The sequence below is a fragment of the Spea bombifrons genome, chromosome 4 (genome assembly GCF_027358695.1).
Source record: "Spea bombifrons isolate aSpeBom1 chromosome 4, aSpeBom1.2.pri, whole genome shotgun sequence".
In the NCBI taxonomy this organism is placed as follows: domain Eukaryota; kingdom Metazoa; phylum Chordata; class Amphibia; order Anura; family Pelobatidae; genus Spea; species Spea bombifrons.
The window spans coordinates 556,995-579,766 of NC_071090.1; the positions used below are offsets into that span (position 1 = coordinate 556,995).

Genomic DNA, 22,772 nt, shown 5'->3' on the forward strand with positions numbered 1-22,772 from the left:
AGGTAGGGCTGAAGGGGTGGGGCTGAAGTGGCAGCAGGTGATGCTGAGGTGGCGGGGCAGATGTGGTTGAGGTGGTGTCAGGTGAGGTGGTGCAGGTGGGGCTGAAGTGGTGGCAGGTTGGGCCGAGGTGGGGCTGAAGGGGTAGGGCTGAAGTGGCGTCAGGTGAAGCTGAGGTGGGGGGGTCGGCCGTCCTTCTCCCCCCCAGAATTCCCTGCATTCAGTGTCAGAAAAATCCACAGCGGACAATTTATTTTATAGAATTAAGAGCCTTAAAATTCCATCCATTAAAGAATTCTATACGCTCTGTTTATATCTGTTTGTTTTTGACGCCGGATTCACTTCTTGCCATTCCCAGATACAGCGATACGTGATTTGCTAATGAACAGCGCCGCAGAATATGATGGCGCTATATAAACAATAAATAATAATTATTAACTATTTAATGATATAAATAATAAATAATAATAATGAACTATTTAATTATATAAATACGGTAATAAATAATATTAATGAACTATTTCGTTATATAAATAATTATCAGTGCCTCTTTGGTGCCCTCTATCGCACCCCCGTGGTATTGTTCAGTTTCACACGGCGGAGATTGGCCGCTCCCGCGACCCGTTTGGATGGCAAATCCGCGCCCTTGCCATCCAGCGTGTGACCGAAGAGAGGAGCGCGCAGCCAGTAAGGAGGTGTGACAGAGGAGCCTGGCAGCCAATGAGCTTCCAGCTGGAATGACAGCTGCGTGAGATGTGACCAGGAAGTAACGGGGCACCGGGCAAGATGGCAGCGCCCGTGAGGGCCAGGTTTGTGGTCGTAGGAGGGGGAATTTCTGGAGTGACCTGCGCAGAGCAGGTAAGGCAGTGTGTGGGGTAATCCCTGTTGGGGTTACCCCGCGTATCCGGGGGTTCCAGCACCTTAACCCTTCCTTCTGCAAGTTACAGGCAGGGCTGACCCTTTAACCCTTCTGTACCCAGACAGCAGCCAGGGGTTGACACTTTAACCCTTTCTGAACCCAGACAGCAACCAGGGGTTGACCCTTTAACCCTTCTGAACCCAGAAAGCCGCCAGGGGGTTGACCCCTTAACCCTTCTGTACCCAGACAGCAGCCAGGGATTGACCCTTTAACCCTTCTGTACCCAGACAGCAGCCAGGGATTGAACCTTTAACCCTTCTGAACCCAGGCTGTTACCAGGGCTGACCCTACAACGCGGCACAAGTCGCTTGACTGAACGCTACTTTCTGGCAGGCTGAGAATGAGCTCTCAGGGCGTGAGGTTAAACGATTTAATGTAACTTTGCTCTGGATTTCCTGAACTTTTTTTCTGTATTTTTTCCCAAGCTTGCGGCTCAGTTTCCCTCGGATGATATATACCTGATTACAGCGTCTCCGCTAATTAAGGCAGTGACCGGTTTAAAGCAGGTAAGATGCATGATTTACATCCCTTGCAAACATAATGTAGGGGCCAGGCTCGGCCCCCGGCGTCTTTATATAGTACACAGGTTTTTGGGGGTCGTTTCTAAACATTCTCATGGAAAACCCGTCCTCGGTCACCTAAATGTCTCCGTACCCTTCACCCGGTTCTCTATATACCTTCAATTACATAGGAATTCCTTCCACAGCCCAGGCAGCCCAGGAAAGAGCATAGATGTTCTCGGTATATATAATGTCCGTGTCGGTGACTGCTTTATTTTATTTATAAGTGCCTTTCTGGGTATATAATGTCCGTGTCGGTGACTGCATTATATTATGTATAAGTGCCTTTCTGGGTATATAATGTCCGTGTAGGAGCTGCTGCTTTATATTTATTTATAAGTGCCTTTCTGGGTATATAATGTCCGTGTCGGTGACTGCTTTATATTATGTATAAGTGCCTTTCTGGGTATATAATGTCCGTGTAGGAGCTGCTGCTTTATTTTATTTATAAGTACCTTTCTGGGTATATAATGTCCGTGTAGGAGCCGCTGCTTTATATTATGTATAAGTGCCTTTCTGGGTATATAATGTCCGTGTAGGAGCCGCTGCTTTATATTATGTATAAGTGCCTTTCTGGGTATATAATGTCCGTGTAGGAGCTGCTGCTTTATTTTATTTATAAGTACCTTTCTGGGTATATAATGTCCGTGTAGGAGCCGCTGCTTTATATTATGTATAAGTGCCTTTCTGGGTATATAATGTCCGCGTAGGAGCCGCTGCTTTATATTATGTATAAGTGCCTTTCTGGGTATATAATGTCCGTGTAGGAGCCGCTGCTTTATATTATGTATAAGTGCCTTTCTGGGTATATAATGTCCGTGTAGGAGCCGCTGCTTTATATTATGTATAAGTGCCTTTCTGGGTATATAATGTCCGCGTAGGAGCCGCTGCTTTATTTTATTTATAAGTACCTTTCTGGGTATATAATGTCCGTGTAGGAGCTGCTGCTTTATATTATGTATAAGTGCCTTTCTGGGTATATAATGTCCGTGTCGGTGACTGCATTATATTATGTATAAGTGCCTTTCTGGGTATATAATGTCCGTGTAGGAGCCGCTGCTTTATATTATGTATAAGTACCTTTCTGGGTATATAATGTCCGTGTAGGAGCTGCTGCTTTATTTTATTTATAAGTGCCTTTCTGGGTATATAATGTCCGTGTAGGAGCCGCTGCTTTATATTATGTATAAGTGCCTTTCTGGGTATATAATGTCCGTGTAGGAGCCGCTGTAGGGGTTTCACGTAAAGAGCTCGTTTCTGTTGCAGGTCTCCAGGATTCTAGAAGAATTTGAAGTTAAGGAGCAAAAGTCCACAGAGTTGGAAAAGCTTTATCCGAACATTAAAGTGGTGCAGGCGGCAGCGCGGGAGCTGAGGAGCGCGGAGCGGGTAACGAAGATCATTTAGGCTGAAGGCGCCGGACGTTTTATTCTCAAGTATTTTTACTAAAACCTCATCATTTCCCCCGTTCCAGAAAATCATCACCGAAGATGGAGCTCAGTTTATATACGAGAAACTCTGCGTTTGTGCCGGCGCCAAACCGAAGCTAATCGTCGAAGGAAATCCGTACATGCTGGGTATACGCGACACAGACAGCGCGCAGGTAATCCTGCGTGTCGCCATGGAAACACCTTGGTGTTATTTCATACATCTAGAACCCATGTTTAAATTGTCTGTAAAAAATAAATAAATAGAAATAAAAACAGCCGTAAACTATACCGGTTTCCTATTATTATTATTATTATTATTATTATTATTATGTTTTATTTATATATTACTGGTTTGTTACAGGAGTTCCAGAAACATCTCTCCAAAGCCAAGCGGGTCGTGGTTGTGGGGAATGGCGGCATCGCTCTGGAACTGGTGTAAGAATCGTATAAATCCTCCTTATGCACCAAATATTTCATATTATTAGTTCTCATCACAGCCGTGAACTTGTTACTAAGACAAACGGTCTCCGGCCTTAGAATTAGCGGGCCCCGGCTATTGTGTGGCTTGTGGATGCTTAAGGTGGCCACCAATATCCCTGGGGGACCTGGAGATGCCCTGTCCTTCCAAGACAGATTACGCCATATATGTATATATTTTTTTAAATAATACATTTCCAGTCTCTGTTCTGAGGCTTTACCGGTTCTGTCAGTGTAGGTATGAGGTAGAAGGCTGTGAGGTCGTTTGGGCCATAAAGGACAAAGCCATCGGAAACACGTTTTTTGATGCCGGAGCCGCAGAGTTTCTCATCACGCAGCTAAAGTCTGAAAAACCGAAGTCCCCTCTCACATGTAAGAGAACCAGGTATTCAACGGACAAAGCGGCCGGTGAGTGATCTCATCCTGTCATTTATATTCAGTATATTATTATTATTATTATTATTATATATATCCCAAATGATCTGTGTATTGGACCTAAGAATTTAAAATGTTCACTGTGGGCTGATATACCTCTTCGCTGATACCCTTTTAATGCCGCCTTCCATATATGAAGCAGATGTAAGAATCACGTATAGGATAATACAGCACGGAGTCCAGAGCTGCTCTCGTGATCCACAAACGCCCCGTTTTCACCCGGGATGAATAAACGACGGACTGCCGTCTCGGGCTTAAATATTTATTTTTCTGGTTTATTGCAGGAAGAGAAGATACCCAAGTTGGCAGCGCTCTTGGTCCCGACTGGCACGAAGGCTTGAACCTTAAAGCCGGGGGAGAGGTAGGTTCCGGTTCTCGGAGGCCGGACGTTGTGCGTTGGACTCGTCCTCACGTCTCTCTCCTCTCGTTCAGTTTTCTCACCGCGTTCACATTGAGCCACAATGTGGGGTGCAGCGGATTTTACTGCAAGAGGAATTTGAGCGTTTAAACATAACAGCCTCATGTCCCCCAAGCCAGGGACACGGCCCCTCTCCAGAAGCCGGTAAGTACCAGCAGCGCCTTAGCGCCATCTTAAGGAATAAATCATATTGCGGCCGGGCACAGAAGCAGCTATCGGGATGTTAAATAAATGTGTAAAGAGGTGAAAAGCATTCAGATTCTTACCTGCAGCTTCATTTTAAAATATTTATACACATTCTGTTCCAATAACATGTAAGTAACTGAGTGTCTGCTGGTGGCCCATGGGGGGGGCAGACGCTTTATAGCTGTAGTTATTTGCACGGCGCCCTCTAGTGAGAGGAAAGTGAAGCACATTAGTGGCCGACTCGTAGAGATACACGCACATTCACTTTCACGTGTCGATTCTTCCAGCAACGTGGCCGGTGTACGTTCAGCTAAACAACGGGAAGACATACGGTTGTGACTTCGTTGTCAGCGCTACCGGAGTTGTGCCGAATGTCGAGCCTTTTATCTGCGGCAATAATGTAAGATCTTACAGTTTTGTGAAAATTGTGTCTCTTGGTTTATGTTTCCTTTACTCGTCATGTCCGAGCTTTGGGCCAACAGTGCGAGCCGAGGAGCTGGGAGCTTCTTATATAGAATTTCTTAGATACTCTAAGTAAGCGATAGACACTAAAGGGTCAATAAGGTAAAATGCAGTTGCTTTCCGGGGGCAATACGCTCTAACAGGGCATGTTTATAGTTTGATTTAGGGGACGATGGAGGTCTGAAGATCGATGAGCACATGCGCACGTCTCTGCCTGATGTCTATGCCGCCGGTGATGTCTGCACGGCTTCCTGGAAACCAAGCCCCCTGTGGCAGCAGGTAACACAGAAACCATCATGTCTTCCGTGGCCGTTCGTAGCATTGGGGTCTTTTCCGTAATTGTGAACCTTATTTTTCATTATGAAGGGCCAACGTTAGCAGGTTCCTCCAGCAAGAAGGACGGAAAGAGCCCCGTATAATGTATAATTTAATGGATAAGGGGACAGAAGAAATGTCATTAATCTAACTGTACAGAACACGCCAACCTCTCCCTATAGCAGAAGCTTATTAGGATGGGTCTTCATAACGTATAGTGGAATCAAGGAGTTGAACGGGAGCCGTTTAGCGAATAAACCCCATCACAAGTCGGTTGTTTCTTCTGAGTATAACGTAGACTGCATGCCGCACGGAGACCCCCGTGTCTGACCATCTCTTCGTGTCTCAGATGAGGTTGTGGACTCAGGCCCGGCAGATGGGCTGCTATGCTGCTAAATGTATGGCAGCCGAGCTCCAGCAAGAGACCATCGACATGGATTTCTGCTTCGAACTCTTTGCTCACGTCACCAGGTTCTTTAACTATAAGGTAAGGACGCTACGACTGGGGGTCTGCTGGGAGGGCCCCTTAAACTCACACCTTCCTTAATTTGCTCAAGGAAGGGACATCTAGTTCTTAGACTGTTCCTTTATTTCAGGTGATCTTGTTGGGTAAATACAACGCCCAGGGTCTGGGTACGGACCACGAGTTGATGGTGAGATGCACGAAAGGCTTGGAATACGTGAAAGTCGTAATGCAGAACGGACGGATGATGGGCGCCGTCCTCATCGGGGAAACGGATCTGGAAGAAACCTTTGAAAACTTGATTTTAAACCAGATGGATCTTTCAATTTACGGAAAAGACCTTTTAGATCCCAACATTGATATTGAAGATTATTTTGATTAAGAACGTTTTGTTTGTAACCTTTTGTGGAAAGAAAAATTATTATTATTGTGGATAAAATCCAACTACTGCGACTTTAGCGACGGCTGGCAGGCAGTTCTGTTACACGGACTCCAATTCTCTAAGTAGCAAAGGGGCTGCTTCCATGCGTGCGATGCTCTGATGGGGAACTTTATTTTGTTCTGTGGAGAGTTATATTTATTTTTTTTTCCCCCTTTTAAAATCAGCAGAAATCACGGAAGCTGGTAGCTTTTTTTTTTTTTTTATGTATATATAAAAATATTCAGAACTCAATTGCCATTTTCTTTCAAAACTATAAATATGGCTCTGCATAACGCCATTAAATGAGACGGTTTAACAAAACAGGTTTGTTCAAAATGAATTTTGTCCGTTATTACATATAGTTCTTGGATTTCATTGGACGTGATCACTTATGCAATTTTTAAACAAATACAACAGAAGGCGCTTCTTCTCTGGTTTCTCCCGCATCCTGAATCTTGGTAAGCTGGATATCCGTGTTTTCCCGCTGTGACATCATAGGGATTGGGGGTCCGTAGGAAGCCGATCTGATTGGGTAATAGTAACAATCGGCAGATAAACCAGTCTGCTGAACTGGTCTGTGTCACGGAGCGCAGACACGGACCCTCGTATTCAGGAAAAGGAAGTTCCTGCTTTAGTCTATTATAACAGAGTCATTCTTTGAGATCCGGCTCTTTTTGGCCCCCGGAGCAGTTGATGCTGGTGGCCGCTTGCGGTCAGAGTGAACTTTTGTAGCCACTGACTTCCGGACCGTGGCCTGACTTGCGGTCTCTGTATTTACATCAGATGCTTCGGAACTGGAGTATGCACGGCTTTGGACCTGTGGGAACAATTTAAAATAAATGTTTCCATTACAACAGTTAAAACTAGGTTTTTACCTTTTTTTAAAAAAAAAAAATAAAGATGAAAAAGGAGATAATCTTAAATTTCTATAAAATAATTAAAATTAAGTCAACTGCCCCTCATTTGATTTAAGCAGCCACTGGTTAGGCCCATATTATCTTCAGACCCTCCGCCGCGTTTCACACCTGGATCTTTAGCCCTGATCGGCTGTCACGGAGCCGATACCGGGTTCTCGCGCTCCGCACTAACCTTGGCGGTGGGATTTTTCGTGGTCCTCATTTGGATGATAATCTCACGCTTTTCGTTCCTGAGTAAAGCGGCTTTTGGTCCAACTTTTACGTACGATATAGTGGCATAGGCTGTAAAGCTGAAGTCCTCCCTGCAATAAGAGATTAAACAAGTTTTTTTCTTTACAAGAACTGGGTATTAACCCTTCATTAACCCTTTTCCCAGACAGGGCCTTCACCCCAATAAAGCCACGGTCACATTTATTACCACAGTGCGTGATTTTGGCTTTTTTCCTTCTATGAGGTGTAGACTCCAGTACTGCCTTGCACTTATGGATCATGAAGCTTTACTGTCCCCTAAAACCCAGCTGCACCTACTTGATGTACTTCTGGAGGAGGAGATGAGCGATAATTCTTTCTATCTGGTCTCGAGGAAGTTTTGGGGGCTGCACACCCGACACGCGCAGTTTTGAGGCTCCCTTCCCCATCCAGGCATCGATGAGTTTCAGCGGCGTCAGCTTTTCATTCATCTTCTGCGCCTGATCCAGTATTTTCAGGATGTCTCTGCTGTGATCTGTTATATCCACATTCTCATAAACTACAAGAAAGGGGGAGGCGTTTCAGAGACTTCTGCACTCTGGAGCTTTTTAGGACTCGTCGCTGTAACATATTAAATACAGTTACCCATAATTACGGTATTTTCTCCACGTCTAACGTCCATATTTTTGCCTTTGCAGGAGATTACATCAAACAGTTCCCGCTCAGCAAAGCGCATGCCCGAAACCCACTGCCGCTTGGGAAATTATTAGGGGGTCTAATTCTCACGCATGCACCTTTGGCGCTCCCCCCTGAGTATAATAGGAGGGCTTTCCTGCCAGCGATTGGCTGCTTTAAGCAAAGAGGGTGGTCTGCTGCCGCTCTGCAACAAAGCAGGAGGATTTTACCCCACAAGTTAAAAGCATCTTAATAAGCGTTACTTGTTGGTGAGGCCGTGTGTGGCAGTGGACCATCCCTTTAACAAACCGAGGATGAAGCTCCTTCTGTCAGCGGAGGGAGATAGCAAAGCAGGGATATCCACGGCTGCGTTCACTTTGGGAACGGCAGTAAGAATGCAGGATTCCAGATCCGGCTATATTTGTCAGGCAGAAAGAAGGTGCTGCTGCTGGACGGGACGGGGAGAGCGGGACGGGGAGAGCGGGACGGGGAGAGCGGGACGGGGAGAGCGGGACGGGGAGAGCGGGACGGGGAGAGCGGGACGGGGAGGACGGGGAGAGCGGGACAGGGAGGACGGGACCAAGCTTTCTTCCTGAAAGAACGTAAATCCCAGTCTACTCACTCTTGTGGTTATTGCAGTTGTCGCACATTTCATTGCACTTTGCAGAGTCCCAAACTTCATCAAAATGTTGAGCGATGAGCACACGTCTGCATCTGGAGACGCAAGCGAGCGGTTAGCGGACAGAGTGCATAATGCTGGAGCTATTTATTTATTATTATGGTCTTTGGCCGGTTAAACAAAAAAAAAAAATATATATATTTATTTAGGAAAAACCAAACACATTCTTCAAACTTATATTTATTCAATATTTCTAATCCTTATTCTTAGAATTCAAAGACCCGGCAGATGAGCTTTTTAAATCTTAAAAAAAAAAAAAAAGTATCATTCCATTTTCTACAATAAACCTACATAAAGGTTCTCACCGATTTAAATTCTGACAATATTCCACCATGCCGTAAAGTTTCTGTTGGCCGACATTTTCCATGACAACCATGGAACTAATTCGAAAAATATCCCCGAATCCGTAATATAAGATGCAGTCGGCTCGCTGGTCGTCTCGACCTGCAGAAAACACACAACGTAAAGCAACCGGGACAAGGGAGCGGTTTAGGCCGATGTGACAATAAATGTGGAAAAATTCATTAAGAAATAAGTAATCGTAAAGAAGAAACTTGTCTTATGACCGTCATCCGCATAGAAGATACATTATAGGAACCCGAAATCTGGCTAATGTTCAAGGTCTCCTTGTGCCTATGAAGGGTTAACTTCCAAAATTAACCAAAAACAATCTAAGAAGAAGCACCGATCCAAGGCCCCAGAACTATCTGTTTTTCGCTGAAAAAAGCTGAACAGAAATTTTCACGCGGCGACCGCTTTATCCTCTCGTTCACTAAACGCTTTATTTCATTCCTTTCTTTGTCTCATTATTATTTAAAAAGCCATGAAAGAAAGGAGGTTAGAGCAGCGGTGTCCAAGTTTTTTCAGCACTTTTAGTTTTTTACATCCAACCAGTAAATGCTGGAACCTAGGCATGATGGGACTGTGATTGCTGTTGGCATGATGGGACTGTGATTGCTAAGTCAGCCAATACATGCTGGTACAGGGTGGCTGTAAGTCATGTGCAGACCCCATACTACTGGCAGCATCAATACACAAGGGGGGCAGCTAGCCAGGTTTCAGCATGTACTGGCTGACTTGGCATGATAGGAGTGTGATTGCTAACAGCAATCACACTTCCATCATGCCTAGGTTCCAGCACTTACACATCCATGCTTTCACACACACACTCATTCATTCACAGATTCATTCCCTCAATCACGCATACTGATTCAAACACCCTCTCTAACCCCTTATCTGCACTGCAACTCCTCGATGCCGCTCACAGACTTCAGCAGGGGGCGCGGCCTCCCTCTGCGTTCTCTGGAACTGCACAGAGGAAGCAGGACTGGAGCAGAGTCATGTGATGTCACGTGAACTCTGCTGGGTTCCGCTTCCTCTGTGCAGTACAGAAGACCCTCCCACAGGTAAGTAGCAGGGCTCTTGTTGTAGCAGGGCTCTAGGTGCGGACTGTGTAAGATTGGTTGCCCTGGCTGCCGATCTTACGCGGGCCGCACCTCGAGGTCTCGCGGGCCGCATTTTGGTGGGTTAGAGAAACGAGAGGTTTGGGAACGGCTGGATTTTCAGTACTCGGTAAATGTGGCCACCTCATGGCACCGTGCAATCTCTAGCCCGGTTTACCTGCGCGTCCGCTTTCTTGGTAGTAATTCTCCATCGATTTGCTCATTGAATGGTGAATTACAAAGCGGACGTTGGGTTTATCGATCCCCATTCCAAAGGCCACCGTCGCAACAACCACCTGGGAGAAAAAGAAACAAGAAAGCGGGGTCACACGTCACAGGGACGGACACTCGGGGGAAATCACACGGCAACGGCTCGGATACCTGGATTTTGTTCTCGGTCCACTGCGTGTGCACGTTGGTTTTATCCCCTGGCTCCATGTTGGCGTGATAAGCCCCGGCACGGACGCCGAGTTTCTGCAAACTCATCGTTACATGCTCTGAATCCTTCTGAGAGAAGCAGTAAATAATTCCTGGAAGTAAAGTCAGATGTGAGATCAGACACAAAGAATACGCACACATACAACATGTATAGTGACTACAGGATAAGGCACATTACACAGACACTCCTATATAATACAACATTCACAGTGAATACACCTATATACCCCCCCTATATAACAGAGCATTACATAATGAATACACCAACACCCATAGGATAAGGCACATTACGCAGACACCCCTATATAATACAACATTCACAGTGAATACACCTATAGGATAAGGCCCATTACGCAGACACCCCTATATAATACAACAGTCACAGTGAATACACCTATAGGATAAGGCCCATTACGCAGACACCCCTATATAATACAACATTCACAGTGAATACACCTATAGGATAAGGCCCATTACGCAGACACCCCTATATAATACAACAGTCACAGTGAATACACCTATAGGATAAAACACATTACGCAGACACCCCTATATAATACAACAGTCACAGTGAATACACCTATAGGATAAAACACATTACACAGACACCTCTATATAATACAACAGTCACAGTGAATACACCTATAGGATAAGGCACATTACGCAGACACCTCTATATAATACAACATTCACAGTGAATACACCTATAGGATAAAACATTACGCAGACACCCCTATATAATACAGCAGTCACAGTGAATACACCTATATACCCCCCCTATATAACAGAGCATACATAATGAATACACCAACACCCATAGGATAAGGCACATTACGCAGACCTAATGCCAGCAATCACTGGGACAGTACAACGACAACACCCCATAAAGGCACTTCTCCGGCCTAAGGGTTAACCTCTCATTACCGGACTGGCCTTTGTATCGGCCGTTGATCAGTTTAACGACATCTTCGAGGAAATCATTAGAATGTGAGGGTTTCAGGCGAACCTGGCAAAGATCAACAAAGCACGAGTCAGCCCCTCCGAGACACAGAGCGCTCCACGAAACGTCAGAGCCACCTCTGTCCGGGGGGCGCGAGGCCGGAGCGCGAGGGTCCGACGCTCACCTCCCGAAAGACGTACCTCATAAAACAGGTTGGGTCTGTTGAAAGACGCCGTGAACGTGATCGGCTTCTGGACACACAGAATCTTCTGGCCGTCCTGTAAGACGTGGCTGGTGGCCGTGGCTGTCAGCCCGATCAGCGGAGTTTGGGGGAACTGGCGCTTCAGGATCCCCAAGGTCTTGTAGTCTAAAAGGAAGAAAATCAGGACAGGCGGCTTTAACATTCAGCAGCTGCCCTGCGGCAATAACTTTATAGCGGGTGTGACGCGACCGTCGCTAACGGGTCGTTTGATGCGGACGTACTGACCCGGCCGGAAGTCGTGTCCCCACTGACTGCAGCAGTGAACCTCGTCCACCGCGACACGTGCCAGCCGCCCGGCGTGGTAGGCCTTTTCCAGCCGAGACATGAATAACTTGCTTTTGGCGATTTTCTCAGGAGTGACGTAAAGAAGCTTCAGTTGAGATTTTTTGTTGACCATTTCGTTGTGGACCCATTTCACGTGTTCCTGCGACAACACAACACACACAACACACACAGACAGACACATACAACACACACAGACACTTCATCAGTATAGAATATCACCGACCTGCAGAGCTTTTTAAATCTGCCCCGGGGTAATCGATCCCCCGGCACCTGCCCCAATCATGCAAGAAGGTTTTAAATGCAGGTTTGTAGCCACGATAACAGGCGGATCTCCAGCTGCGGCTAAACGACAACTCCAAAGACACCCAGCCAGCAATCACGGTGACATTTTCATGTAAACTGCAGCATTCCGCAGCCAGAGGATCCCCATTAATAATAATAATAATAATAATGATAATAATAATAATAATGAACGCGGTAACGCGACCCGCAGCACAGACGGGAGAACAAACCTTACTGCTGGACGCGTTTATTGAGGTTGCGGGAAGTCCCAGGCGCTCCAGCACCATGAGCTGATCCTCCATCAGGGACACCAGGGGGCAGATCACCAGGGTGAAGCCTACAATAACAGGGCAATAAGTGAAGCACCAACCCCCCTCTGGGCATTACACCGGATCTAATGCCCACAAAGCTCAGACACCCTCCTACACTCGGCGGCTTCTGCCGTTAAACGTCCCGGTCTGCACACCAGAGCCGTTACCGGGCCGCACGCGGCACTCACCCTCGGAGCACACTGCCGGTAACTGGTAGCACAGGCTCTTCCCGCCGCCGGTCGGCATGATGAGAAACACGTCTCTGTTGGCCATGGTGGCGTTTATGGTTTCCAGCTGCAGAGACCTGAAGGTTTTGAGGTGGAAGTTTTTCTGCAGAACGTCTTCAATTTTCTGCGACCAGGGAAAGTCTGACAAGAAAAAAATAGAGAGAGAGAATGAGGCGTGAACTGCCCCAAGGTGACCCCCCCGCAGTATAACTTTAATGCCCCCGTGGGCAGGGTGCCCCTCAATGCGAGTCCAGGGGGGATAAAAGGGCAGGGGGGGGCTCTATCCTTCCTGCTCCTCCTTCATTCAAGTAATAAAGAGGAGGGACAGGGCAGGTGTCCTCCTCTCACGCCAACAGACGGGGGGTAAAGGGTTAACTTGATTTATCTCCCCGGGATGTGACTTTCCAGCCGGAGGGGCCGCTGGGTGAAATAAACAAACATCTCGGGACGATTATTTACCCAATCAGGCTCTCCTCATCATATACGCGCCACACAAATCACAGCCGTCACTCACACGCCGCCACTCACGCTCCGCACAGCCGCCAACCTTGTTTATTCCAGCTCTCCGCCGCGGACTCGGCCCCCGCGCTGGGGCCCGGATCCGGATCCTCGGACAGCGTCTGGATCTTTTTCTTCAGGAAGCTTTTTCTTTGAAGGAGTTCCTGCTGCATCTCGAGAAGCTCTTGGATCTGGAGCTCTACGGCCTGAAGCTCGCAGGAGACGTTCTCCAGCTCCTCCACGAGCACTGCAGAGACACGAGGCCAGCCGGGATCAGACTGACGCAGAGGATCACCACAAGGGGTTAATGCCGGCGCGGGGGGGTTAATGCCAGTGCGGGGGGGGCAATGCTGGCACACAGGGAGCTGGGGATCAGTGCACTCCTTCCATCCCCCAGAACACGTCACAAAACATGCCACGGGCTGCCACCTGCTCCACAGAGATCAGTAACCATCAATGTGAGCAGTACATGGATCCACCGCCGGGCAGAGGAGTCACTCACCTGACAGGTTAGCAGCAGCCATCGTTCAACAGGAAAAAAAGCCTTCCAGCAGCCGCTCGGTGACTGGAAATAGAAAGAGAAGGTGAGTTACAGAACCGCACGGAAAGCACCCCCAGCCCCTAGCAACTGCACTCACAGCATCCCTCCTCCAGCCCCTAGCAACTGCACTCACAGCATCCCTCCTCCAACCCTAAGCAACTGCACTCACGGCATCCCTCCTACAGCCCCAGGCAACTGCACTCACGGCATCCCAGATATAAAACATATAACCCCACAGCAGCACCTTGCGTTCTCCGGTTCTAACCCCCAGCCCCAGGCCTTTATTTCGCCCTCTTCACGGAGCCGGGACTGCAGCCAATCAGAGAAACGCGCATTATTTGCGCGTCACTTGCCGGCTTTCTGCTCTAGGATTGGCTGTCAAGAGATCCCAACCATACAGCCGATTAGCTGTCTGCTGACACTGACCTCGTCGATGATTGGCTGGCTGGAGGCACCCGGCTGGAACGCGCTGCGTGTTTCCGGAAGACGTGGCCACTGCAGGAACCTCTCCCGGACTGACAGCCGCCTCTAGCCCGCCAGTCGCCCCGACCCCGGCCGCCTCCAGCCTGAGAGACGCCCCGGCATCAGAATGATCTCTCTAACAGACACCCAGAGTGAGCGGGGTAGAGGGGGAGACAAAGAGCACCCCGATATATCTCCCTCCAGCATACACCCCCTCCAGCATACACCCCGATATACCCCCCTCCAGCATACACCCCGATATACCCCCCTGCAGCATCCACCCCGATATACCCCCCTGCAGCATACACCCCGATATACCCCCCTGCAGCATACACCCCGATATACCCCCCTGCAGCATACACCCCGATAGACCCCCCTGCAGCATACACCCCGATATACCCCCCTCCAGTATACACCCCGATATACCCCCCTCCAGCATACACCCCGATATACCCCCCTCCAGCATACACCCCGATATATGCATGCGCGTCCCGTCCCCCGGCCGGTCATATTTATGTGCTGAAAGGTTTTTAACTCCCCGCCAACTCTCCCCGCTCTCCCCCACCCCGCATTGTGGGATTTATCCGGTTAGGGGCCGCGCGCCGTTTAGCAGATCGCTAACCCCGGCTGTTTGTTCTCGTTTGCAGAGATCGGGATGGGCCTCACCGGCTTCGGGGTCTTCTTTCTGTTTTTCGGGATGCTGCTCTTCTTCGATAAAGCTCTGCTGGCGATTGGGAATGTGAGTCTCTCGCCCGCTCTCGCCCGCTCTCGCCCGCTCTCCTGGTTGTCGCGCTGACCTCGGCGTCTGAATTAATACTTAATTCCCGTTAATTACCGTTGAGGGTTTTTAATTATTGACGGGGGGGCTTGGTGTCCGGAAACCCTGCCTGGAGCCGCGTTGCATTGTGTTGTCCCCCCTCCCCGGGTGTGTAGATATTGCCCCCGTCGGGGTGTTTACCGCCTTCTCGGTGTCGCCCCCCCCGGATGTGTAGATATTGCCCCCGTCGGGGTGTTTACCGCCTTCTCGGTGTCGCCCCCCCGGATGTGTAGATATTGCCCCCCGTCGGGGTGTTTACCGCCTTCTCGGTGTCGCCCCCCGCAGGTGCTGTTCGTGGCCGGCTTGGCCTTCGTCATCGGCTTGGAGAGAACGTTCCGCTTCTTCTTCCAGAAACATAAAGCTAAAGCCACCGGCTTCTTCCTCGGCGGGGTCCTCGTCGTCCTCATCGGGTGGCCTTTAATAGGGATGGTCCTCGAAATCTACGGCTTCTTTCTGCTCTTCAGGTAATATTTCTGGGGGGTCCCGTCTGCCGGGGGCCGGAGTGAATGCAGCCCCCCCCGGCCTTTACCCCCAAATCTCGCTCCCCGTGAATATCGCGTTCAATGATTTGAGTTATTAATTCACCTTCTTTCTTGTTAAAGGGGCTTTTTTCCGGTGGTCGTCGGCTTCATCCGAAGAATACCCGTCTTGGGGTCGCTCCTCAATTTACCCGGAATCAGTTCGGTAAGAACCCCCCCAACCCCCCTCCCCCGACCTTGTATTACTCGGTTTTGCCGTGAAGACGTTACCGTTCATTGGCTGCGTATTATTGCTGCTGGGTTCGGAGAGAGGGGTACATACTATGTCTCTGCCGTAGCAGTAGCGCCGTACGGCCGCTGTTTTATCCCGTTTTAGTGTTTACAAAAACCTTTTTTTTTTTTTTTTTTTTTTTTACTGTTTTTGTGCAAAGCTGTCCTAAGTGAGAAGGATTTCCCGAGTAATGGTCAGTTCCACTCTCTTCTTAATGCATGCCGTATTTATATTTATTTATCATTTAAACGCCCCCCCCTACGGGGTTATATGACGGGACGGGAAGAGAATATTCGGCCTTAAATATCCCGAGTCTGCGCGTTTTATCTCCGAGCGGCTGCCAAACCTCTGCGGAGATCTCAGGGGAAGAAGGTTTACCTTTTACGTATTACGGCATGAATTGTTCCCTTCCTCCTGCACCCTGCGTGTAATGCGTGTTTGCGTGTAATGCGTGTACCGCGTGTTCACATAACGGTAGGAGGTCACCCAGCATCATACACATAACCTTCTGCGTGCGGAATAAACATCGTGTGTCCTTTACTTCACTTTGCTGAAAGCTGCCGGGCGCGCCTCTTGTATGTGTGTGTCTGTGTGTCTGTGTCTGTGTGTCTGCCGGGCGCACCTCTTGTATGTATGTGTGTGTGTCTGTGTGTCTGTCGGGCGAGTGCCTCTTGTATGTCTGCGTGTCTGTTGGACGCCTCTCTTGTTGTTAACACCTGTTTGTTTGTTTTTCAGCTTGTAGACAAAGTTGGCGAGAGTAACAACATGGTATAACAGACCGGCGCACACGCTATTTACACGCACCTTTCTGCCAGGAAAGTGCAAACCAAGATTAACCTGTTACTTTCCAGCCGAGGGTCCGCATCATGCATTAGAACTCAGTATGTGGGGCAGACTGCAGCCCGCGAGCCGTCGGATGAACCGTCTCCGGAAGCTTCCGGCGGATCCGGGAACATAACAGGATTTCATTTTATTTATGGAAACGCGGATGAAGCACGAGAGACTTTAACGTGATGCGTGAAACATGATGCGTGAAACGTGACGGGCCGCGGCGTTTTTAAGAAAACAAAAAAAAAAAGATTAAAATAAGAAACCTGGGTTATTATTATTGTGCGAATAAAAGCAGATTTTGTACATGTGGTGACGATCGTCTGCTCGCTCGGAGGGGCTGCGGGGAAACTGCTTGTTTGTGTTGTAAGCGGTCGGTGACCGAGCCGCTCGCCTGTAAATACTCGCCGATTCGTTATTCGCAGAGAACGTTCCGGACGGTGCGACGTCGCGTATCGGGAATGGGGACCGCGTCTCTGATCCAGTCCGAGTCGTTATGATCCATCCCCTGAAAAGCCCCTATCACTCCCAGCCGAGAAATAAACGTGTTACTCTGGTGATCTGTCTTGTAACGTGTTCTGCCGGCTCTTCACATGCGGCTCCTGTGCTTATCGCTGAAACCCAGCTGTTTTGTGGCCCTCCGGGGCGGAGGCCGGACAGCCCTGTGTGTTGCTGCTTGCAACGCGTTGGGGATGCGCTCGTGGTGAGCGTCTGTTTGGGGGGAGGGGTTCACCAGGGGCGCAGCCGTCGTCTCTCTGCTGCCGGACGGCGTTTTGGGGGTAAAATTGGAATTGAATAAATTTCTTATCCCTTATTATATCGTTTTTGGGGTATTTTGTGTGTTTTGTTGCGTTTCGCAGGCCTTGAGGATAAAGCCGAAGGTGACCAATGGGTGCGCTGAGCGGGCGAGCCCGGCCCTCGTTCCCTGTTCCAAAAACCGTTAAAACCACCGACTTATTAAAAGGAACAGATTATTAAATGCATATAATGCAGAAAAAGGATCCAGAGCGCATGTAACGATGCTTTGGCTGAGGATGCTGGGACTTGTAGCCGCTGAATCCTCTGCGAATAGCGTTCTGTGGGTTATACCGTATACAGGTTCCGGGGTTTAGTTTGGTCTGGATTTGGGGGTTAAATGCTCGATTTGTCACTGTTTTCCTGCGGTCTCTGCGGACGAGCCCCTCTCTGGGGTCCGGAGTGCATTTATATCGATCCGGCCCGGGGTATTAGGACTTGGTTACTGGAACGCGGTTCTCTGGCGCTTGTTTTCAGGTTTTACCCCGGACCCCTGCGACGAATCCTTCACTTTCTTATGCGCGGTTCCAGGGGTGCTGTCCCAAACTTAGCGCGGTTCTAGGGCCGGCTGCGGTTCTCGGACTGGTTGCGCTTCTAGGGCCGGCTGCGGTTCTAGGGCTGAGCGCGGTTCTAGGGCCGGCTGCGGTTCTAGGGCTGAGCGCGGTTCTAGGGCCGGCTGCGGTTCTAGGGCTGAGTGCGGTTCTAGGGCCGAGTGCGGTTCTAGGGCCGGCTGCGGTTCTAGGGTCGGCTGCGCTTCTAGGGTCGGCTGCGCTTCTAGGGCCGGCTGCAGTTCTAGGGCTGAGCGCGGTTCTAGGGCCGGCTGCGGTTCTAGGGCCGGCTGCGGTTCCGGGAGGGTTTCCGGTGCCAGGCGTCCGTCCGCTGTCGTAGGAGGAGGAATCGCTATCTTTTCTTATCTCCGGTGCGGTTTCTGCATTTGCTGCGATGTGTGCGGACAGCTGATACATGCGCGGATCTGCATGCAGCTGATCTCGGTGTCGGGCGTGGAATCTGTCGGGATCACCCGGTACCGTCCGTCCGCAGAGCTGCCCCAGGCGGCTTTGGAAGAGAGAACGAGCGTTTAAAGGTCCGATGGTGCGACGGGCCGCGGGGGAGCTTTTGGCGTTTCCGTGGTAACGCTCATACACTAATAGGGTTGTTTCCAGTGATTTATGGCTGGCGGCAGAATTAGTCGCATCTGCTGCGGTGCCGTTAAAACGTAACGTCCGGGATTTATGGGCTCCCCGCGTGGAATTGCGCAGCGCTGCAGAATATGACGATGTCGTTAAAATTGATCGATAATAAATAAGAATAAAATCTGCTGCCATATATTTCCCTAAATGAAACCGATTGATTTTAATGTTTTCTGCAACACATAGAAACCTGGAGTCTCCCGGCAGATCGGCCCCCGTCGGCCCGTCTATTTGCTGCTTCTCCCACTGTCTCGTCTTAGATTCAGGAGCCGTATGTCTATCCCATGCATGTTTAATCCCCTCACTGTATTACCCTCTACCACCTCTGCTCGGAGACTGTTCCACTTATCCACCACCCTCTCAGTAACTTAAAACTTCCTTCTGTTCCACCTCAGCCTCTGACCCTCTAGTGTTCGATTCCGGTCTCTGGGGTTTTTTCATTTTATATAATATTAGAGCCCCTCAGATTATATATTTCATATTTCAAAACTAAAATAAAACATTTTGGATGAAAAAGCAAAAAGCGTCTCTCCTTTTCTTTGTTTTAACCCTTTAACCCCGCAGGGATTGTTTATTGGCGTCAGGCGGTGGTCCGTTGGGTTTCTGATAAGTGGTTTGAGCTCGTCTCTTGTAGGCGAAGAGTTAAAATCCTCTCGTGGGCCCTTAGACCTGGCTTTAACCCATTGAGGTCCGGTGCAGTGATTGTGAGTGACGGTCAGTTAGTAAAATCGCGGCTCATTATCTGAATCACCTTTAGCTCGGAGCCGCGGATATCGATCACCCGGCGAAGCGGTGACAGGTGATTGGTCAGAGGGGGCGAGGATGAAGTTGATGTCTTCGGAATATGGCAGCTTGTAATGTCCACCCGTCAATCACCGCCCTGGGATGGAAAAAGCCCCAAGGAGGAGCCATCGGGGCGTCCTCCTCGCCGTCTCCGGGGCTGACACGAGGTCCCATCACTACAGATTAATCCCCGGGACGGGAGAAGGGAGGAGATCTGCCCTCCGATGGTTTAAAACCCGGCGCCGAGCGGGGTAGGTGGGCACAGGCATCCTCCGCTCCAGCTGCCCCAGGACAAAGCAGGATGAAGGTGAGTCCCCGACGTGCTGCCCCCGGTAACAATGTAACAACATTAACAAGTTACCCGCAAAATGTATCGCCCGGGGCGTAAACGGAGACTTAACAGAAAATAGAACTATTTAAAAAAAAAAAATCTGCATCTTTTCAAGTACTTTATTTTCCCCTAAATATACGACATTTATTGAAATCTTTCATGACGCGATTAATCCAATTATTCACTGAATTTATTTGCTAATATCATACCGTCAAAAAAGATTTAAAGTCACAAATTCTGATTATCAAACGTCATTTCGTGATATTTTTCTTTTTACTTTGATTTTTTTTCCTTTAAGAAGACTTTTTTTGGGGGGGTAAGAGTATCATAAATTAAGCCATAATTTTAGTTTTTTAAGAAATATATATTTTTTTGTTAAATCTCTTTTTTTTAGCCGTATGAACAATTCTTTTTAACTGTTTGATCTCCAGACATGGTCCCGCGTCGGCTGCGTCACTTCTTTTATTTATTTGTATCTATTTTGTTAAATTTAGGGGGATAAAGCGATGTTTTATGGGGAATCAGGCTGGAGACTCGGCAGCGGGGAATCTCTTTTTTCTCCCCGTTTCGGTTCCGCTCTCCGGTTAATGTACCGGATAATAAGCGACAGCTCAGCCGCCGAGCGAGACATCCGGAGAGATTTATTAAGGTCACGTTATGTTTCTCGCTGTGTTTTCAGGACTTCAGCTCTCATACGACGTGCGTCCTGATCCTGCTGCTGGCGGCGTCCATGCTCGGCCCCTCGGGGGGGATCTCCCAGGTACCCGCTTGTCTCCTTTAATTACGTGGCCAGGATTCTCTCGCGCTCTCTAACGTCTTCTTTCCTTTCTTTACGGAAGAACCATTTCCAGAGGAGAAACTGGACCCCGCAGGCCATGCTGTATCTGAAGGGGGCCCGTGAGTAAAACGGCTTTAACTAAAATAACGATTATTTCACGCGGTTACCGGCGCGGAAACGTTTTAACAAAGTTAAGGATCCCGAGCCCCCCGGATCCTTCGTGTTTCACTTATGAGACAGAGAGGGACCGGTCCCGCGGCTCTCGCAGGTTTCCTCCGCCGGCGACACGTTTACTCCTGAAAATTATGACGTCATCAAAACGTGTAGAATTTTTTTTTTTAATTCTTAAAAAAATTTATATTCTCAGATTTTCGCAAGTTGGGGTTTTTTTTATGTTGAAAATTATTACGCTGGTTATATATATATATAAAAATATAAATCTATAATATTCTGATGATTATAAACAATCCCGGCTGTTTTTGGGGATATTTATGCCAGAGATCGGCTGTAAATGATTGTTATTTTTTCTCGCAGAGGGACGCAGATTTATTTCCGATGAAAGCCAAAGAAAAGACCTTTACGACCGGCTGCAGCTGGGTAATTCCTCTATAATATTACAGAACGTTTATTTATCCCACAAATTACTGTCACATTTTCACCCCTTTTTCCAAATTTTCTTTAACCCCCCCCGGAAGTTAGTACATTTTTTTTTACATTTTGTTTTGGAATCTGATTCATTTCACCCAGATGCTTCTTATAACAAAGTAACAAAGTGATATTTATTATAGGAAGCATCTCGATGACATTATTCAAATTTGAAAATAAAATATATTTAAAAAAAAACACATCATTCCAAGATGATTTGCTGTCACCCAATGAGATCGCACGGAAAGCAGTCATGTGACTGGCGTGGGGCACATAATGGGCATCGGCGCCTCCAGCTCAGACAGTTTGGTCTTTATAATGATGTAATGATTTCTATGATGTAATCAGCGTCGCTATACGGGGGGGGGCTGATCCGTGGGGCTTCCTGCCCTTTAACCCCCGTTAATCCGGAGCGGTCTAAGCTTTCGGTTATTTATGTTTATTTCACAATCTGTCTAAATCCAATTTATGGTTTTGTCGTTTTCTAGAGACGCGCAGGAACACGAGTCCGATCACCATCTCGGAGGCCGCGGCGATGTTCCTGAGCTCCCTCCAGAAAGCCCGAGAAGAGGGTGAGTTCCTAAACACCCAGAACCCGCCGGGGGTATAAATACATAAATAACGCCAATTCCCCCCAAAAGGGCAGAAGGGTAACTGGGCAGGGGAGACGGCAGGAGGGTAACTGGGCAGGGGAGACGGCAGGAGGGTAACTGGGCAGAGGAGACGGCAGGAGGGTAACTGGGCAGAGGAGACGGCAGGAGGGTAACTGGGCAGAGGAGACGGCAGGAGGGTAACTGGGCAGAGGAGGCGGCAGGAGGGTAACTGGGCAGAGGAGACGGCAGGAGGGTAACTGGGCAGAGGAGACGGCAGGAGGGTAACTGGGCAGGGGAGACGGCAGGAGGGTAACTGGGCAGAGGAGACGGCAGGAGGGTAACTGGGCAGAGGAGACGGCAGGAGGGTAACTGGGCAGAGGAGACGGCAGGAGGGTAACTCCAGAATATCTAAAAAGAGATTTTTAGTGTTATTTATTCCAAAAATGTCTGTGTAGAATGGGGCAATATTTCTGAAAGGTGGGGGTTCTTCTCATGCCCTCCGGGGGTATCAGAGATACATGCGGTAACCGTGACAGCCAGCCGTTATTAATGCCCGTGATTTTTTTCTCGCAGGCGAGGACGAGTCCGCCGAGCAGCCGGGGTATCTGCCGGACGGGTTCTTCGGCTGGTGAATTCCTCGTCTCCGCGTTCTCGGCTGCTCGCGAATCCCGTTCCGTGTGAAAATGTTCCATGTGAAACTCTCCGCGCTCCGCGGACGGCACCCCGCTAACGCCTCGCAGACTTCCAAAACACGCCAGTAAAGCGGCCACGGGCGGCCTCGTCATTACGCGCTCATCACTGCGACTCGCTTCACTTCTGCTTAACTCGCCGAAAATTCAAACGATGCGATATTTATTTTTCTTCATGAAACCGATCAATAAAGTCAATCCGAGGTATTTTGGATACATTTGTGTGCGGCGTTCTTGGTGTTTCCGTATTTTTATTAATAAATGAATAAATGGATAGGGATTTGAGGCTTGGGAAGCAGGAGATTCCGAGGAACTTTTTCTGCCTTCGTCCCGATGAACGGAATC

General features: G+C 48.7%; 4 protein-coding genes across 4 annotated transcripts; 3 read left to right on the forward strand and 1 right to left on the reverse strand.

The window, feature by feature from the left end:
* Nucleotides 1–759: 759 nt before the first annotated feature.
* Nucleotides 760–6,401, forward strand: PYROXD1 (pyridine nucleotide-disulphide oxidoreductase domain 1). Its single transcript, XM_053462400.1, has 12 exons — nucleotides 760–855; nucleotides 1,342–1,422; nucleotides 2,743–2,862; nucleotides 2,948–3,076; nucleotides 3,265–3,338; nucleotides 3,619–3,788; nucleotides 4,100–4,176; nucleotides 4,248–4,377; nucleotides 4,707–4,819; nucleotides 5,038–5,160; nucleotides 5,546–5,683; nucleotides 5,793–6,401. The coding sequence occupies exons 1-12, from the start codon at nucleotides 784–786 to the stop codon at nucleotides 6,039–6,041; spliced, it is 1,476 nt and encodes a 491-aa protein (XP_053318375.1). The 5' UTR covers nucleotides 760–783; the 3' UTR covers nucleotides 6,042–6,401.
* A 283-nt stretch (nucleotides 6,402–6,684) lies between these two features.
* On the reverse strand, nucleotides 6,685–14,076 carry RECQL (RecQ like helicase). The gene is made up of 15 exons (XM_053463542.1): nucleotides 14,011–14,076; nucleotides 13,728–13,790; nucleotides 13,275–13,472; nucleotides 12,689–12,868; nucleotides 12,420–12,526; nucleotides 11,848–12,046; nucleotides 11,561–11,727; nucleotides 11,345–11,426; nucleotides 10,364–10,512; nucleotides 10,161–10,278; nucleotides 8,846–8,984; nucleotides 8,484–8,575; nucleotides 7,526–7,745; nucleotides 7,170–7,299; nucleotides 6,685–6,897 (listed from the first exon to the last, which is right to left on the reverse strand). Exons 2-15 carry the CDS (start codon nucleotides 13,747–13,749, stop codon nucleotides 6,712–6,714), a joined length of 1,989 nt encoding a protein of 662 aa, XP_053319517.1. The 5' UTR covers nucleotides 13,750–13,790; nucleotides 14,011–14,076; the 3' UTR covers nucleotides 6,685–6,711.
* Nucleotides 14,077–14,222: 146 nt separating this feature from the next.
* Nucleotides 14,223–17,179, forward strand: GOLT1B (golgi transport 1B). Its single transcript, XM_053462569.1, has 5 exons — nucleotides 14,223–14,380; nucleotides 14,876–14,967; nucleotides 15,331–15,509; nucleotides 15,648–15,729; nucleotides 16,531–17,179. The coding sequence occupies exons 1-5, from the start codon at nucleotides 14,356–14,358 to the stop codon at nucleotides 16,567–16,569; spliced, it is 417 nt and encodes a 138-aa protein (XP_053318544.1). The 5' UTR covers nucleotides 14,223–14,355; the 3' UTR covers nucleotides 16,570–17,179.
* A 2,149-nt stretch (nucleotides 17,180–19,328) lies between these two features.
* On the forward strand, nucleotides 19,329–22,646 carry SPX (spexin hormone). Its single transcript, XM_053464359.1, has 6 exons — nucleotides 19,329–19,698; nucleotides 20,402–20,482; nucleotides 20,562–20,619; nucleotides 21,035–21,097; nucleotides 21,634–21,717; nucleotides 22,312–22,646. The coding sequence occupies exons 1-6, from the start codon at nucleotides 19,693–19,695 to the stop codon at nucleotides 22,368–22,370; spliced, it is 351 nt and encodes a 116-aa protein (XP_053320334.1). The 5' UTR covers nucleotides 19,329–19,692; the 3' UTR covers nucleotides 22,371–22,646.
* The last annotated feature ends 126 nt before the right edge of the window (nucleotides 22,647–22,772 follow it).

Excerpts from the sequence above, each read along its gene's own strand:
- GOLT1B (XM_053462569.1), top strand. The coding sequence starts at position 14,356 with ATGATCTCTCTAACAGACACCCAGA. Across the intron at positions 14,968-15,330 it reads CTCTGCTGGCGATTGGGAAT|GTGCTGTTCGTGGCCGGCTT; the intron begins GTGAGTCTCTCG and ends CGCCCCCCGCAG. Across the intron at positions 15,730-16,530 it reads ATTTACCCGGAATCAGTTCG|CTTGTAGACAAAGTTGGCGA; the intron begins GTAAGAACCCCC and ends TTTGTTTTTCAG.
- PYROXD1 (XM_053462400.1), top strand. The coding sequence starts at position 784 with ATGGCAGCGCCCGTGAGGGCCAGGTTTGTGGTCGTAGGAGGGGGAATT. Across the intron at positions 856-1,341 it reads GAGTGACCTGCGCAGAGCAG|CTTGCGGCTCAGTTTCCCTC; the intron begins GTAAGGCAGTGT and ends TTTTTTCCCAAG. Across the intron at positions 5,684-5,792 it reads CCAGGTTCTTTAACTATAAG|GTGATCTTGTTGGGTAAATA; the intron begins GTAAGGACGCTA and ends CCTTTATTTCAG.
- SPX (XM_053464359.1), top strand. Across the intron at positions 21,098-21,633 it reads TTACGACCGGCTGCAGCTGG|AGACGCGCAGGAACACGAGT; the intron begins GTAATTCCTCTA and ends GTCGTTTTCTAG. Across the intron at positions 21,718-22,311 it reads CCAGAAAGCCCGAGAAGAGG|GCGAGGACGAGTCCGCCGAG; the intron begins GTGAGTTCCTAA and ends TTTTTCTCGCAG.
- RECQL (XM_053463542.1), bottom strand. The coding sequence starts at position 13,749 with ATGGCTGCTGCTAACCTGTCAG. Across the intron at positions 12,869-13,274 it reads GGAGAGCTGGAATAAACAAG|ACTTTCCCTGGTCGCAGAAA; the intron begins GTTGGCGGCTGT and ends TTTTCTTGTCAG. Across the intron at positions 7,300-7,525 it reads CTCCTCCAGAAGTACATCAA|GGAGGACTTCAGCTTTACAG; the intron begins GTAGGTGCAGCT and ends CTCTTATTGCAG.